The sequence below is a fragment of the Triticum aestivum genome, chromosome 2A (assembly GCF_018294505.1).
Source record: "Triticum aestivum cultivar Chinese Spring chromosome 2A, IWGSC CS RefSeq v2.1, whole genome shotgun sequence".
In the NCBI taxonomy this organism is placed as follows: Eukaryota; Viridiplantae; Streptophyta; class Magnoliopsida; order Poales; family Poaceae; genus Triticum; species Triticum aestivum.
In genome coordinates this window covers 611620885-611634494 of record NC_057797.1, presented here as the reverse complement: position 1 = coordinate 611634494, position 13610 = coordinate 611620885, and the positions used below count along the sequence as shown (strand labels likewise).

The 13610-nt window shown below is 43.8% G+C and overlaps 1 protein-coding gene across 1 annotated transcript; it reads left to right on the top strand.

Moving 5' to 3' along the window:
- Nucleotides 1-3557: 3557 nt before the first annotated feature.
- On the top strand, nt 3558-6449 carry LOC123189739 (myb-related protein 340). Its single transcript, XM_044602218.1, has 3 exons — nt 3558-3954; nt 5338-5467; nt 5558-6449. Exons 1-3 carry the CDS (start codon nt 3801-3803, stop codon nt 6054-6056), a joined length of 783 nt encoding a protein of 260 aa, XP_044458153.1. The 5' UTR covers nt 3558-3800; the 3' UTR covers nt 6057-6449.
- Nucleotides 6450-13610: the final 7161 nt, after the last annotated feature.

Genomic DNA, 13610 nt, shown 5'->3' with positions numbered 1-13610 from the left:
TGCGGATGAGATGCTTCCTATTCCATGCTGACTGATCGTTCAAGACTTGACCAGATGGGGCAGGCCGACATGCAGCTCAAGATCAGGTGCATGCGGGGGCGCGTGTAATGCACGAGGCTACCTGGCATGTCGATCGAGTGACCGATCATGTGTTTGCTTTTGATTTGCTTCGTGCCTTCTCTTTTCTCGATAGCGATGCAGATCAGACGTCTGATCGGTACTTATTAGCACAATTCTCCTTTCTAGTTCTCGGCAAAGCACCACAGCACACACGCACATATGCTTTTGTAACCGCGTGCCAGCTCAGGGGTGTGCCGGAGCGACCAGGTGAGGAGGATGTACGCGAGAATTACTGCACTCCAAGCAGTGCGGCGCATGGTCGTCAAACTAAAGATGATTAGTTTAGTCCGCTTGTGCGTCGGAAAGTCGATCCATCGAACGCTACAAGTACGATTGCAATCAGGGGATGAACTGACACATGTGGCATATCCAGTGACCCAAGACGCGCTCTTCTGGAAAACCTACGACGTTTACGTCTCGCAAAGTAACTTTCGGTCCATTCGGTTTGCGGTAAATCCCGCTTTCCTTTTTACCGATAGCTATTTTTTAGCTTTGCCAATGTTCTTACGATATCTCTTAAATTTAGCCATAACACGCCTCTCGGTCTATGCATATTCATATACATACAAGTTTTTTTTTATGCTAGATACACACAACTCTTTTAAGAAGGGTCTGTCGCTCAAACGTCCATATTGATAAGATCAAACCAAAAGGTCAATTGTGGGGCTATCACCCCTAAAGGCAGAGCCAACACCTCCAACAGGAGGAAGATGCATGTATGTTGACATTCTCGGATCCGGCCAAAGAAGATGATCAAGGGTTTTCACCTCGGAGAAAACTCATACTCGTCATTGGTTCACCAATGCACTTGTCGACCATCTCTACCGGTTTGTTGTGGAGTAAGTCGGCTCCCCGTGTGTCCATCGACGCTCTTTGGACTCCACACGAGCCATCGCGGTCGCATGAGAAATTCGTCAGAGCCATCATGGTGTAGTTGCCGCCCACTGAGATAGCAACATCGCGTCACATGCCAGCTCACTCGCAATCGCATACTGATTGTTGCGCATCCCATCCACTACCCTTGTGGTTGTTGTGCCCATAGGCACCACATCCATCACACATGGACTCAAGGTATTTGATTTCAAAGGGTACCCCTGATACAGTTGTTGTCATGTGCCTGTAGTTTTTTTGGTTTTTGCATAATAAATCAGGTGTACATGTTCTTGATATTTACTTCTTTTTACTTGTCGATTTCTCGCATGCTCTTCTCCATCCTCAGCAAGTACACTCTTTGTCCAGATAAATATGGTATGTTTTGCTGTGTTAATACGAATCTTGATCAAGAATTACTCTACTACTACTACTATGTAGTTTATATATGACACAAACGGATTCATATTCAAAGTACCAGCTTATGATTTGGAATTTGTATTACAAAAATCACTTACCAATAGATTAGCTATCGGTTAAAGTCTTGCATTAGCCAGAAAACAAGCCTTATATATCCTTGGCCAGGAAGGTTTCTACCCAACATGGGCAGCAAACATAATCTTTGAATCAATCCACCTCCTCCTTCTACATAGGCAAAATGTCCGTTCCATAGGACTTTACTGCTGGCGATATGTCGTTTTGTTTATTTATTTATTTTTGTCAAACTTGTTCCTGTTGATTGTGTGCATCCTAATTATGCCAAGTCTGAGTGTCGCTCAATATGATGTATCCGCTTGATGCTACATTTTAAGTTGATAAAAGCGCTCTTTATCAAAAGAAAAAAAAATCAGATTGAGGAAGTATACGAAAACTGTGGGTATTGTTCGTGCATATGTTAAGTTTTGTTGCCCGCACTTGCTTTAAGTGAAGCTGGTGGGGCATGCACGCGTGGATTACGTGTGTGTTTGCCTATATCTTGATGGATCTTTTTAATCAAAAGAAAAAAGTATGTTTTTGGTCCCTTAAGTTCCCACAAAGTATAGACTTGGTCCCTCAAGATTTTTTTGATATACATTTGGTCCCTCAAATCTCAAAACCGGATAAGTTTGGTCCTAAACTAGATTTTGAGCACGTTGACCGGTTTTGACCGCCACAAATCCGCCCGATGAACAGTAAATTCGAAAAAAGAAAATAAAACAAACCTTAAATTTTTTGGGGTCGAATATGCTTACATGCGCAATATGCAAACAAAATTTCGAGCTCTTTCGGCACTCGAGGAGCTCGTGGCAAAAGAAAAAAAAATCTGGCTGATGAATAGTAAATTCGAAAATAATCAAAAAATTCTGAAAAATTTTGGGGTCCAATATGCTTACGTGCGCAAGGTGCGACCAAAATTTTGTCATGAAATGACATTGAATGGGCTCTAGCAAAATTTTGTCATTTTTCAAAGTTCTTTTTCATATTTACTGTTTATCACGCGGTTTTGTGGCGGTCAAACCCGGTCAACGTGCTCAAAATCTGGTTTAGGACCAAATTTATCCGGTTGTGATACTTGAGGGACCAAATGCATACCAAAAAAATCTTAAGGGACCAAGTCTATACTTTGTGGGAACTCGAGGGACCAAAAACATAATTTTCTCTAATCAAAATACAAAGTCGTAAATGTGTATACACACGTATCACCAGATGTGCACACTCGCACATCGAGAATACTGGAGTCGCGGAGCTTTAAAATTATCAAAGTAATCAAGGATGCCTTGCTATTGACAGGTACATCATCTTTTACTTGAAAAATCTAACTTCTTACGTTACAAGATGTGCCTGAAGCGGGCACTGCGATCGAAAAGGGACGGTTACAATTATTATTTTTGAAGAAAGAACAATTCTAGGAGGCAATGCAGTTTATGGTCTTGTGAAATGCAATATTTTCAACTCACTCTGTAGAATTTCATTCTATATATGTGACCTTCTTCCATTGAAAGATTCCTCGATTCGTGTAAATAAAATTATGAGGGCCCCATGGTATTCGTATATGATGTAACAGGCTTAACGCACAAAATTCACCTCTCTTCAAAATTCATGGGAGAACTCGTTTGTATCAAACATTTGCTGAATTCTAACAAAGAAACCAAGAAACATAGTTTTACAGTTTCGACTCACTGCACTGATTGTAGTCGTTGCTACATGGTCTACGTAACTGAATGTGATTTATGCTACTTCTGGTGTTCTTTGTATTGCTATGACAGGTACGCTGATGAATGAGTCGAAGTTTTTTTAAAGAAAAAAAACTATGGTTGATTCTTCCAAATCATGAGGCCGACATAGCCCGATACACGCACCCAGCGCTTTCCGTAAGCAGCACGCAGTAACTTATCTTAAAAGAGTGAGAGTGAGAGAGAGAGACAGAAGAGAAGGAAAAATTACCGTGGGCATTTTGGGGAATCTCCGCAAGCAGGGTAGTGGAGCTGGAATTCCCCTGACAGTGACGCAGAGAATTTCTTGCTATCGATCGATCCTCTGCCCCATATATACGCGGCAGCGGCTCACTCGTCCCATGCCATCGCTCGCTGGGCGACAGCATCGGAGGAAAGAAAGGTTGCCTCTCCCCCGCCTTGGATTTGATAGCCGCTAGCTGATTAAGCGTAACACGCTCTGTCCCTACCAGCAGCTAGCACAAAAAAATATCTCCAAGAAAAGAGCTGAAATCGCAGCAGCAGCGGCAACGTGCTCAGCTTAGTTAGCAGTAGCAGTGCTATCTCTTTCAGCTAAGTGGGAGAGCTCGCTCGCTAGCTGAGGAGTGCGCGCCATTAATGGCGGAAGCGGAAGGGCAGCTCGCGGCCTGCTGGGGGAAGCAGGACGACGAGTGGAGGAAAGGCCCGTGGACAACCCAGGAGGACAAGCTGCTCCTCGACCATGTCGCCCAGCACGGCGAAGGGAGGTGGAACTCCGTCTCCAAGCTCACAGGTACGGCCCGTAGAGTACTAATCGTACTCCTAATTAATTAACTCGAGGTTCCTGGATGAACAGATTACTACTAGTACTAAGAGTATTTTTCTTGTCCTGCTCTTGATCTGATGTTTTCTAGCTTGCTCTAATGCTTTATGTTCTTCCTTGACTTTTGTCGCTGCAAGTACGGACCTCCTTTTCCAATTAACCCGGCCGGCTCGTCTGCAACTGGCAAGTTGCGAATGATTGATCCGGCCTGCAAGTTGCACACGGCCGTAAACAGTACCTTAGGATCTTCAAGTACCGGCAACTTGCGAGTTCACAAAGCTAGCCGGCCGCATGCATGCATGATTCGATCCTGTACTGTACGGTCTTGTGTGTGTTCGTCTCTTCTTGCTAGGACGAAGATGGTGATGAACTACCTAACGCTCTCTTTCACTCACGCATTGAAATTTCTTGGAGAATATCGTCAGTGCGTTCCTTTGATGAGATTTCAATCATCAATTCTTCAACTCTACAAGAACTAGCTTGCACGTAAGTAGAAACCTATTAGCTAGCTCTGCTTTACATACGATATACATGGAAGATGCATGCGTGCATATAGTGCTGGTCCTGATTCCTGAGCGAGCTACGTACGGGAAGTCCGGGCAAGTTCCATGGGCTACTGATTAACTATTTAATCAAGACACCCATGACCATGAGCTAGTGTACGTACACGCGTTTGTTGAGGTGAAAAATATACATACATATATGTATAAACTAAGTGTAGCATGGCCTATAATGGACGGACTATACATCCCGTCTATGTGCATCCACCTCGCAGAATTGGCAAGCCAAAGGGGAGTGTTGGACGAATAATCACCAGATAATTACTCCCTCTGTAAACTAATATAAGAGTATTTAGATCACTAAAGTAGTGATCTAAACGCTCTTATATTAGTTTACGGAGGGAGTAGTTAATTGACGTATGAAAAATATCTAGTCAGTTGGCTATGTATCAGATGGAAAGACATTAGCACTTATATATACCTAAATAGTTAGTTGGATTAGTATCAACATAGTGATGCCGACATCAACTATATATGCACAGCACTAGCGGCGTATCCAGCATCCAGGCATGCGTTGGGGTTAATCCAACCCCAATATGTGGAAATATATCTTTCTCCCTGGGCTCGAGCTTTCGGGTAAAGCCGCATGCAAAGGGATGAATTCAGTATTACTAAATGAGGCAAATGACACCAATAGACTATATAGTTCATATGGGTACGTGGCCAGGCCAGGTAATATTTTTTCCTGGACCACCCCTGCGTGGTACGTAGTATAGTATTGCACATGTGGTAATCTAATCACTTGGCCTGCCCCCGAGTACGTTTCTCATTTGAGCTTTGCATGCTGCTGCAGGTCTCAAGAGAAGTGGCAAGAGTTGCAGGCTGCGGTGGGTTAACTACCTCAGACCTGATCTAAAGAGAGGCAAGATGACACCCCAAGAGGAGAGCACCATAGTCCAGCTCCACTCCTTGTGGGGGAACAGGTAAAATATACACTGGTACTGCAGACTGATCAGCTGAAACAATAGACTTGAACGATCGAGCTGAAATTCAGTGTCACGTTTCTTCTTCAGGTGGTCGACGATTGCACGCAGCCTCCCGGGGAGGACGGACAACGAGATCAAGAACTACTGGAGGACGCACTACAAGAAGGGCAAGCCGTCCAAGAACATCGAGCGCGCCAGGGCTCGGTTCCTGATGCAGCGGCGTGAGATGCAGCAGCAGCAGCAGCAGCAGCAACAGAAGCTGCTACTTGGGCAGGGCAAGGACGCCGAGCTCGCCAGCGCCACTGCCGAGGACGACGTCGACGAGAAGATGACCGGCAACGTAGGCCCGGCAGCGACGGCGCTGGCTGACCACGGCCACGAGGAGCTGATCATGCAGGACGTCTTGGACTTCCTGTGCCCCATGTCCTGCGCCCTCCTCCACAGCGCCGGGCAGAGCGGCAGCTGCGGCGCCTCCACGAGCGAGGAGTATGGGTCGACCGAGGATGACGGCGCCACGTGGGGAAGCCTGTGGAACCTCGAAGACGTGGCCCATGACGGCGACGGTGGGGCATGCGCGCTGTGGTAGCTGGATTCCCACCGTTAGCCCTCGCGGCGAGAGAAAAAGAAGACCCCATTAAGAAGTTGCATGCTCCCTTCTGATAGCGAACGGAGGGATGCGAGAGTACATGGTGCTGAAGTGATGGATAATGATGCGGCAACAACAACAACAACTATCGTACGCCCACTTTGCAGGAGGCTCAGTTGGTGACACGTTGAAAGCTCTGCTGCACTTTCTCGAGGGGAAACTGAAGATGTGTTTTCCCTGGTTGGCACTGACGAAGCTGTCTTCCTGACCGGTGCCTACTCAGACATCAGGGACAGGGGTGTGTTGAAATTGGTTTCTGTGTTAATATTAACTGTCTGAATATAACATTATCTCTGAGTATTACGTCGGGTTATGATAATCCTGTTTGTCTAACTGTATTTTGACTATTTTATGGTCTGTTTAACCGCCTATTGTTTAACACATGTCAGGACTAGCCCTTAATGGTTTGTTTTCATAGAAGAAACACCGTGAGCACGAGCACTGAGTTCGGAACTCGAACGCTTGGTGACTTATTTTTTATATATAGAAGCAACGCCGTGAGCATGCAATGCTGAGTTCAGGACTCGAACGCTGGTGGGCAGCATGTGCACTCGCCCAGCTAGCCAACCGAGCGATGCTCGGTGCTCTAACCGGCTTTTTCAGTTTTGGCTACTTCGCATGGTTTTATTTTCGGTTTTGCTATTTTACAGTCGACTGTTTTTCAATTCGTTGTCATTCAATTTCTTGTCCGTCTGATCTCGCACTAAGATTCACGCTGAGAACTCTGATTTTCAGGCGTGGGTTCCTTTGTAGGGTGCGTTATTATTTTGGGCTAGCCCGTTAGCGCCCTCGGGGTCTCTCGGTTCCTTTTCATTTCCCCCCAATTTTTCCCTATTTCATTTTAGGTGGCATTGTTTCGATGAGGCAGAGGGGCAGAGAGGAGGCGCTTGTGCGGCGGAGGACAGGAGGCCATTCCGTCGGGTTCATGGCGTTTCCGAGCCGCCTCTCTGCTCGAATTTGATTTTCCCTTTGATTCTCGTCTCCCCCGGTTGGGTCTTCCTCTCTCTCCCTCTTTCTCGCATTCGATTTGCCCTGTCTCTGTTCGTGTAGCTTCCAGATCTAGGGCTGTCGATTTGTTGGTAGTCGTTTTTTATGCGTTGTTGTTGGTTTTGTGTGCTATGTGATTTCTATTATAGGTGCATGCTGCCGTGTTGTTGTAGTCCACCATTTTGCTCCCCTCCTGCCTGCCTAAGATGTGTGTTTTGTGTTGTTAGTCATTGGTGTAGCCACTGGTAGGTGGGTGTTCTAGGTCATCTGATGGTTGTGGTCGCTCCTCCCTGCTAATTTGTTTGTTCTACTGTAGATGAAGAGCCGTAGAGGTAGGCGATTTTGTAGTTGTAGCGCTGGATTCCCCTGTTTTCTGGTGGCCAGGGTGTCTAATCCGCATGCATTTTTTGTATGTAGATGTAGTTGTACATGGTCTGGCTTAGGATCCTGCTGGCTTATGCGATGTAGATGTAGTTTGTCATTTGTAGTTTGATTTTGGCTGACCCTTTGCTATGTAGATGTAGGTGTTATTTGTTTCATTTTCCTGCTCATGTTAGCTCTTGTAGTCCCTGAATCCCTCTTGATTTTTGTTGTCAGATGTAGGTGTTTAGTTTCCATGGTTTCATGCTAATATACCCCAAAATTTCTCTGAATTTGTGTGTACTAGGTCTGTAGTGCTGATGTAGGCCTGTAGTGTTGTTGCAGTATTAGCAAGAATCACAGTGTAATCTTATCAGAATTTGAGTGTAATGCATATGCTTCTTTATTGTTATTACAGCGCAATATACCCTAGAGTTATAGTGTAATTTAGCTCAGATCTGCACTGTAATATGCGTAAAATTGCACTGTAATTTTCCGACTCCAAATTTACAGTGTAATTTACCCCAGATTTTCACTGTTTTTATGCTTTAGGACTGTAATTGTTGCATGGTTACACTTTATTATTTAGTAGTTTTATACTGTAATTTGCATGGTTAAGTGCTGTAATTGTTGTAGGGCTTTTGGTTTTTTTGTTTTATAGATTACTTTCAGTTGCTTCATCACTGTAATTTATCAAAGATTTTCTATGTAATTTATACGCTACAAGTCTGTAATTGTTATATGTTTCATATATATTACAGTGATTTACAGCAGATTCTTGGTATTCTTCAGTTAGCTTCAGTAATGAATTGTTGTATGGCTTACACTGTATTTTACTACAGATTTACACTGTAATTTGAATGCCTCGGCACTATAATTGTTGTAGGTTTATGTCAGATGGATTACAGTGAATTTTACTGCAGATTTACACTGTAATTTCAATGCTTTAGCACTGTAATTATTGTAGGTTTATGTCAAATATATTACAGTGGATTTTACTACCGATTTACCTTGTAGTATGACATGGGTACTTAGTACTTACAGTGTAAGTTCATCAGTTTTTACAAGTGCAAATACCTGATAATAACAGTACAATTCTAGGGGATTTCCAGTGTAATTCGTGGGATATATGACTATAATTCGTGGGTGTTTACAGTGTAACTTTATGAGTAATACGATTGTAAATCCTTGTGAGTTCCTTTGTATTTTACAGTGTAAATCCACTATATGTTTTTTTCAGGGTTGTAGTGTAATTTCCATGCCTTTGCTATTGTAATTTTTGACATAAGACAGCAAAAATTTTGTATTTCTAGAGTTTTACAATCGCTAGCTATCACACATTCCGGAGTCTCCTGCTGTCTCTGGAATTTCTTTGTAACTAGTTTCTCTGATGGTTCTTTTTAAAGTTGTTTTTATCATGTAATAGGTCAAGCGTGGTGAAGGCCTGAAGGGGGTGAAGAAGTGGTGAAACTGGTGAAGGGGGTCAAGAATTGGTGAATGGCAGCTGTTCGGTGTGTTTTGTGGACCCTCCTTTTCTGTTTTTGTGAAACTGGGTTGTGGTCCAGGTTTAGTTGAATCGGGTTTATTTCCTGACCCGTTTTATTTTTGAAATAGAGCTACATACAACGTTGGTGGGGTAGGTTTTGGACATATAAGTGACATCTGCTTATTAGTCAGAAAATTTGAATGTTCTCCAATTGTAAAACAGTCAAATGCTAAATAGACACTCCCATTTATTTTTACACCAGACTATGAAGTAGGTTTAGCACAACATAATTCGACAATTCAACAATCGCAAACTGAGCATTACTCAACTACATAATCAACGCTACCAGCCTTAGAATCTTGATCACATGGCTGAAAGATCCGCATCAGCCTTTATTGCGCAAGGCCTAGAGAAAATAATCATGAAAGACTAAACTTATAGAACAAAGGCCTCATAGCTTGTCTAAGGGTCTGTTTGGATGGCAGCCGAGCGCTGCCATGCCAATATTTTGGCGTTGACCACCAAGCTAGGAGGGCGTTTGGATTGGTGCCAGCGCTTTCTTACCCTGCCAATTCTTTGGTCGCTAGTACACCTCCTCTTTACTTTTTGCGCCCATGCTTTGGCTTGGCAGCGGCGGCAGAATCGTACGCCAAAAAATTGGCACGCCCTTGATTTGGCAGGGCAGTCCTGGGCGCTAACCAAACAGCCCCTAATATCCTGATATGAGGAAGAGGAAGGAGGAGGACATGAGACGCTGACCGGCCGGCGAGGTGAGGTCAATGTTGATCTTGATGGTGAAGGCGGGTAGCTAACCAGTGATGGCAATGAATAATGAGCTTCCATCTAGGCTTGGAGAACTGCTTGATGGGGGTTTGGCGGTAGTGGTGGTTTGTCATATCTAAGCAGTTATGGTTTACGGTGGGCGGCTGGAGCAAAAAAACAAGGGGGCCAGTGTCATGGGGTTGACGGGTGCGCTAGTCACTATAGGAGGAAGGAGGAGAGGAAAGGCGAGGAAGGAAGGCGATGTGCAGCATCATGCCCTAAGGGTACAATGCAACCGAACTGAATTGCCCATATTCAAGCCTAAAATCCCACTCCTTTTTTTGTGCTTGGTCCACGAGTTGGCAATATTCTCGGTCCACTCAATATTAATAAAATCCATCTCTATTAAAATTAACTAAGGGGGCCATTATAGCTCAACCGATGTAGAAAAAGCAATGCAATTTTGTTAATCGATTCTTACAAAATTTAGTTGCATATATATTTAAAAACATATTATATATAAAAAAGATGGTATCTGTTTTCCTTTCTGAGGGAAAATGGTATCTTCGGTAGTCCATGCATGCATGCATGTGCTAGGGTCATATATGATAATGTGAACCTAGGGCATGCCATCATTCAAGAGGGAGTGACTCCACACTAATCAATGTGACTCCGAGTTCTGCCGTCTTAAGTCTTCCTTAACCAATCCCATTATCACATGAATTGTCTAGTCCGTGGTAGTTATTTCAAAGTCTGATTTGGCCGACATATATAAGCATAGGCATGTTAATGGCGTATATACCGTTCAAATTTTCCGGTAGTTGGAAAAAAGCTCTGAATATAGATTCAAAGCATCAGCATAGGTAGCTCGATCATTAGTTCACGACTCATAACAATTTAAGTAGAAAGCTTGCTTTGATATTCCATAGTAGATGAAATGTGTAACCTAGCTTATATAGTTTGCAAACATCCTCTCGGGCACTTGCTCGTACCATCCCGACATCACATACTTTAGTTAGTTAAGTTAGTTTGCACATTGACTAATTGATGGAAGTATTCTAAAACACTAATTTTTTGAAGAAAAGGACATTCACATGGCAGATAAAAATGTTTTTTGTTTCATGTTTTGTTTAGTCCAGGGCTAATGCCTTTGCTTTTAGGATAGTGGTAGTCTGTGGATCTGCTTATGAATCTAGGAAGGAAGCCTTTCTCTCTCAGTTAGACTCTTTGTTTGTAGACTACTCTATCCCAACTTTGGTTGAGGTAGATTTAAATTTAGTTAGGTATAGCTCTGATAAGAAAATTGTAATGTAGATCACAAGTGGTGTGGCCCTTTTTATGCTTGGGGTGGGGATTTGGAGTTTGTTAGGGATCAAGATGGGCAATAGGTTATTCCCTTGGTCCACCAACCGGAGTGATCTTGTCATGGCCATCATTGATAGGGTGTTCTCCTCAACTAACTTGAATCTGATTTTCCCATTACCAACCATTCAGGATCTCCCTAGGCTGGGTAGTGACCATACCACCATCTTATGGGATTCTGGTATGGATCGAAAATCCAGAAGCTCTAGTTTTAAGTTTGAGAAATGGTGGTTGCTAAGAAGTGATTTTAGAGTAGTTGTAGTAAATGCTTGGACTAGGCCTGCTAAGGGTAGGAATACAATAGATATTTGGCATACCAAGATGAGAAGTCTTAGGAAAGCTACAAAAGGCTGGAGTATTAATATAGAGGCTAACCATAGGTACCTTAAGAGAAAGATGATGCAGGAATATGACTGGGCCTACCGAGCTATTTCTGGAGCGATTTCCCCCTGGGTTTTTTTCATGGAGAATTATGTATGGCTTTCTTTGTTCTTTTTCATTTTCATTTCCTTTTTTATTCCTTTTAAAAATTTGCAACTTATTTCTCCAAATCATGGGCTTTTCTAAATTCGTGAACATATTTCAAATTCGTTTATCTTTTTATTTGATTTTTTTCTTCCTTTTTCTAAAATGCGTGATTTCTCAAATATGTGAACTTTTTCAAATTTAACAGCTTCTTTTCAATTTCTTCGTACATTTTCAAATTGTGAACTTTTTTAAAATTAGGAACTGTTCAAAACCAAAAAACAGATTTTTAAATTTGTGATTTTTTTTCAATCCGTGATTTTCTAAAATAAAAATGCATGAACACTTCCTATTCAATTTTTAAAATTTTGCAAACTCCTTTTCCAAAATCTGCTATTTTTTATTAAAATCAATGAACTTTTCTCAAATTTTTTATTTTTTATTTTTGGAAATTTCTGATCTTTTTTTCCACTAATGTTTTTCAAAATTTGGTTTTTTTATAAATTTTACGGTTTTTCAAATCATTTTTAAAAGTCAACGGTCAACCGATCCAGCTGGCAACCCATCCAAGGTCCACCTGTCATCCAGGCGTAGCTGGGCCGGCCCACCATGCGCGCGGTGGCGCTTAAGGCGTTGCTTAGGTGCGAACCAACCTGTGGTTGAGATGGTTAGGTGGACAGTGGTATCCCAACCCATCAGGGTTGAAAGGATCGATATGGTTGACTAGAGGGGGGTGAATAGGCAACTACCAATTTTTTACTTTTCTTTATCAAATTAAACTTTGCATCAAAGTAGGTTGTCTAGATGTGCAACTAGGTGAGCAACCTATATGATGCAATAACAACAAGCATACAAGCAAGCAAGAGAAGTAACACTAAAGAGCTTGCACAAGTAAAGGTAAGAGATAACCAAGAGTGGATCTGGTGAAGACGAGGATGTGTTACCGAAGTTCCTTCCTTTTGAGGGGAAGTACGTCTCCGTTAGAGCGGTGTGGAGGCACAATGCTCCCCAAGAAGCCACTAGGGCCACCGTATTCTCCTCACGCCCTCACACAATGCGAGATGTCGTAATTCCACTATTGGTGCCCTTGAAGGCGCCAACCGAACCTTTACAAACAAGGTTGGGGCAATCTCCAAAACTTAATCGGAGGCTCCCAACAAAACCACGAAGCTTCACCACAATGGACTATGGCTCTGTGGTGACCTCAACTGTCTAGGGTGCTCAAACACCCAAGAGTAACAAGATCCGCTAGGGATGAGTGGGGGAACAGAAAATCCCTTGGTGGAAGTGTAGATCGGGGCCTTCTCAACCACTCCCGAGCAAATCAACAAGTTTGATTGGCTAGAGAGATAGATCGAGCGAAAATGGAGCTTGGAGCATTTAATGGAGCTTGAGGGGGAAGAGGTAGGTCAAAGGGAAGAAGAGGACCCCCTTTTATAGTGGGGGCAACAATCCAACCGTTGCCCCTCACCAACCAGCCCCGCACAGGGCGGTACTACCGCTAAGAGGGGGCGGTACTACCGCTAGGTCAGCGATACTGCCGCACCAGCCAGCGGCACTGCCGCGTCAAGGAGACTAGTAGGGAAAAGGACCCAACGCCGTACTACCGCGGTGATAGGGGCGGTACTACCGCTCCTGAAACGGTACTACCGCCTCTACAACCGCAACTAGTGCCGCAAAACCCGACACGAGAAAAAGAGCCCTCGAGTCGAGGCGGTAGGAGCCAGACTGCCCAGCGGTACTAAGGCAGCGGGGTCACGGGCGGTACTACCGCTACAGAGCAGAACTACCGCTTGTGACCCTTCGGCCGTACTATCGATGGTAGTACGGTACTACCGCTGGGACAGGAAGAGAGAGAGAGAATCTCTCCAAAGAGGCTGAGGGCGGTGGTGCCAGGTACCCCAGCGGTACTACTGCTGTGGAGTCATGGGCGGTACTACCGTTGTGGAGCCGTACTGCCGCTTGTGGCTCCTCAGCGGTACTATGGCTGGGTTGCGCGGTACTACCGCTGGGACCCAGACAAGACAGAAAAGTGGAGAGATCTCTACAATGCAATGGAAAAGCTCGGAGGG

Excerpts from the sequence above, each read along its gene's own strand:
- LOC123189739 (XM_044602218.1), top strand. The coding sequence starts at position 3,801 with ATGGCGGAAGCGGAAGGGCAGCTCGCGGCCTGCTGGGGGAAGCAGGAC. Across the intron at positions 3,955-5,337 it reads CTCCGTCTCCAAGCTCACAG|GTCTCAAGAGAAGTGGCAAG; the intron begins GTACGGCCCGTA and ends ATGCTGCTGCAG. Across the intron at positions 5,468-5,557 it reads CACTCCTTGTGGGGGAACAG|GTGGTCGACGATTGCACGCA; the intron begins GTAAAATATACA and ends TTTCTTCTTCAG.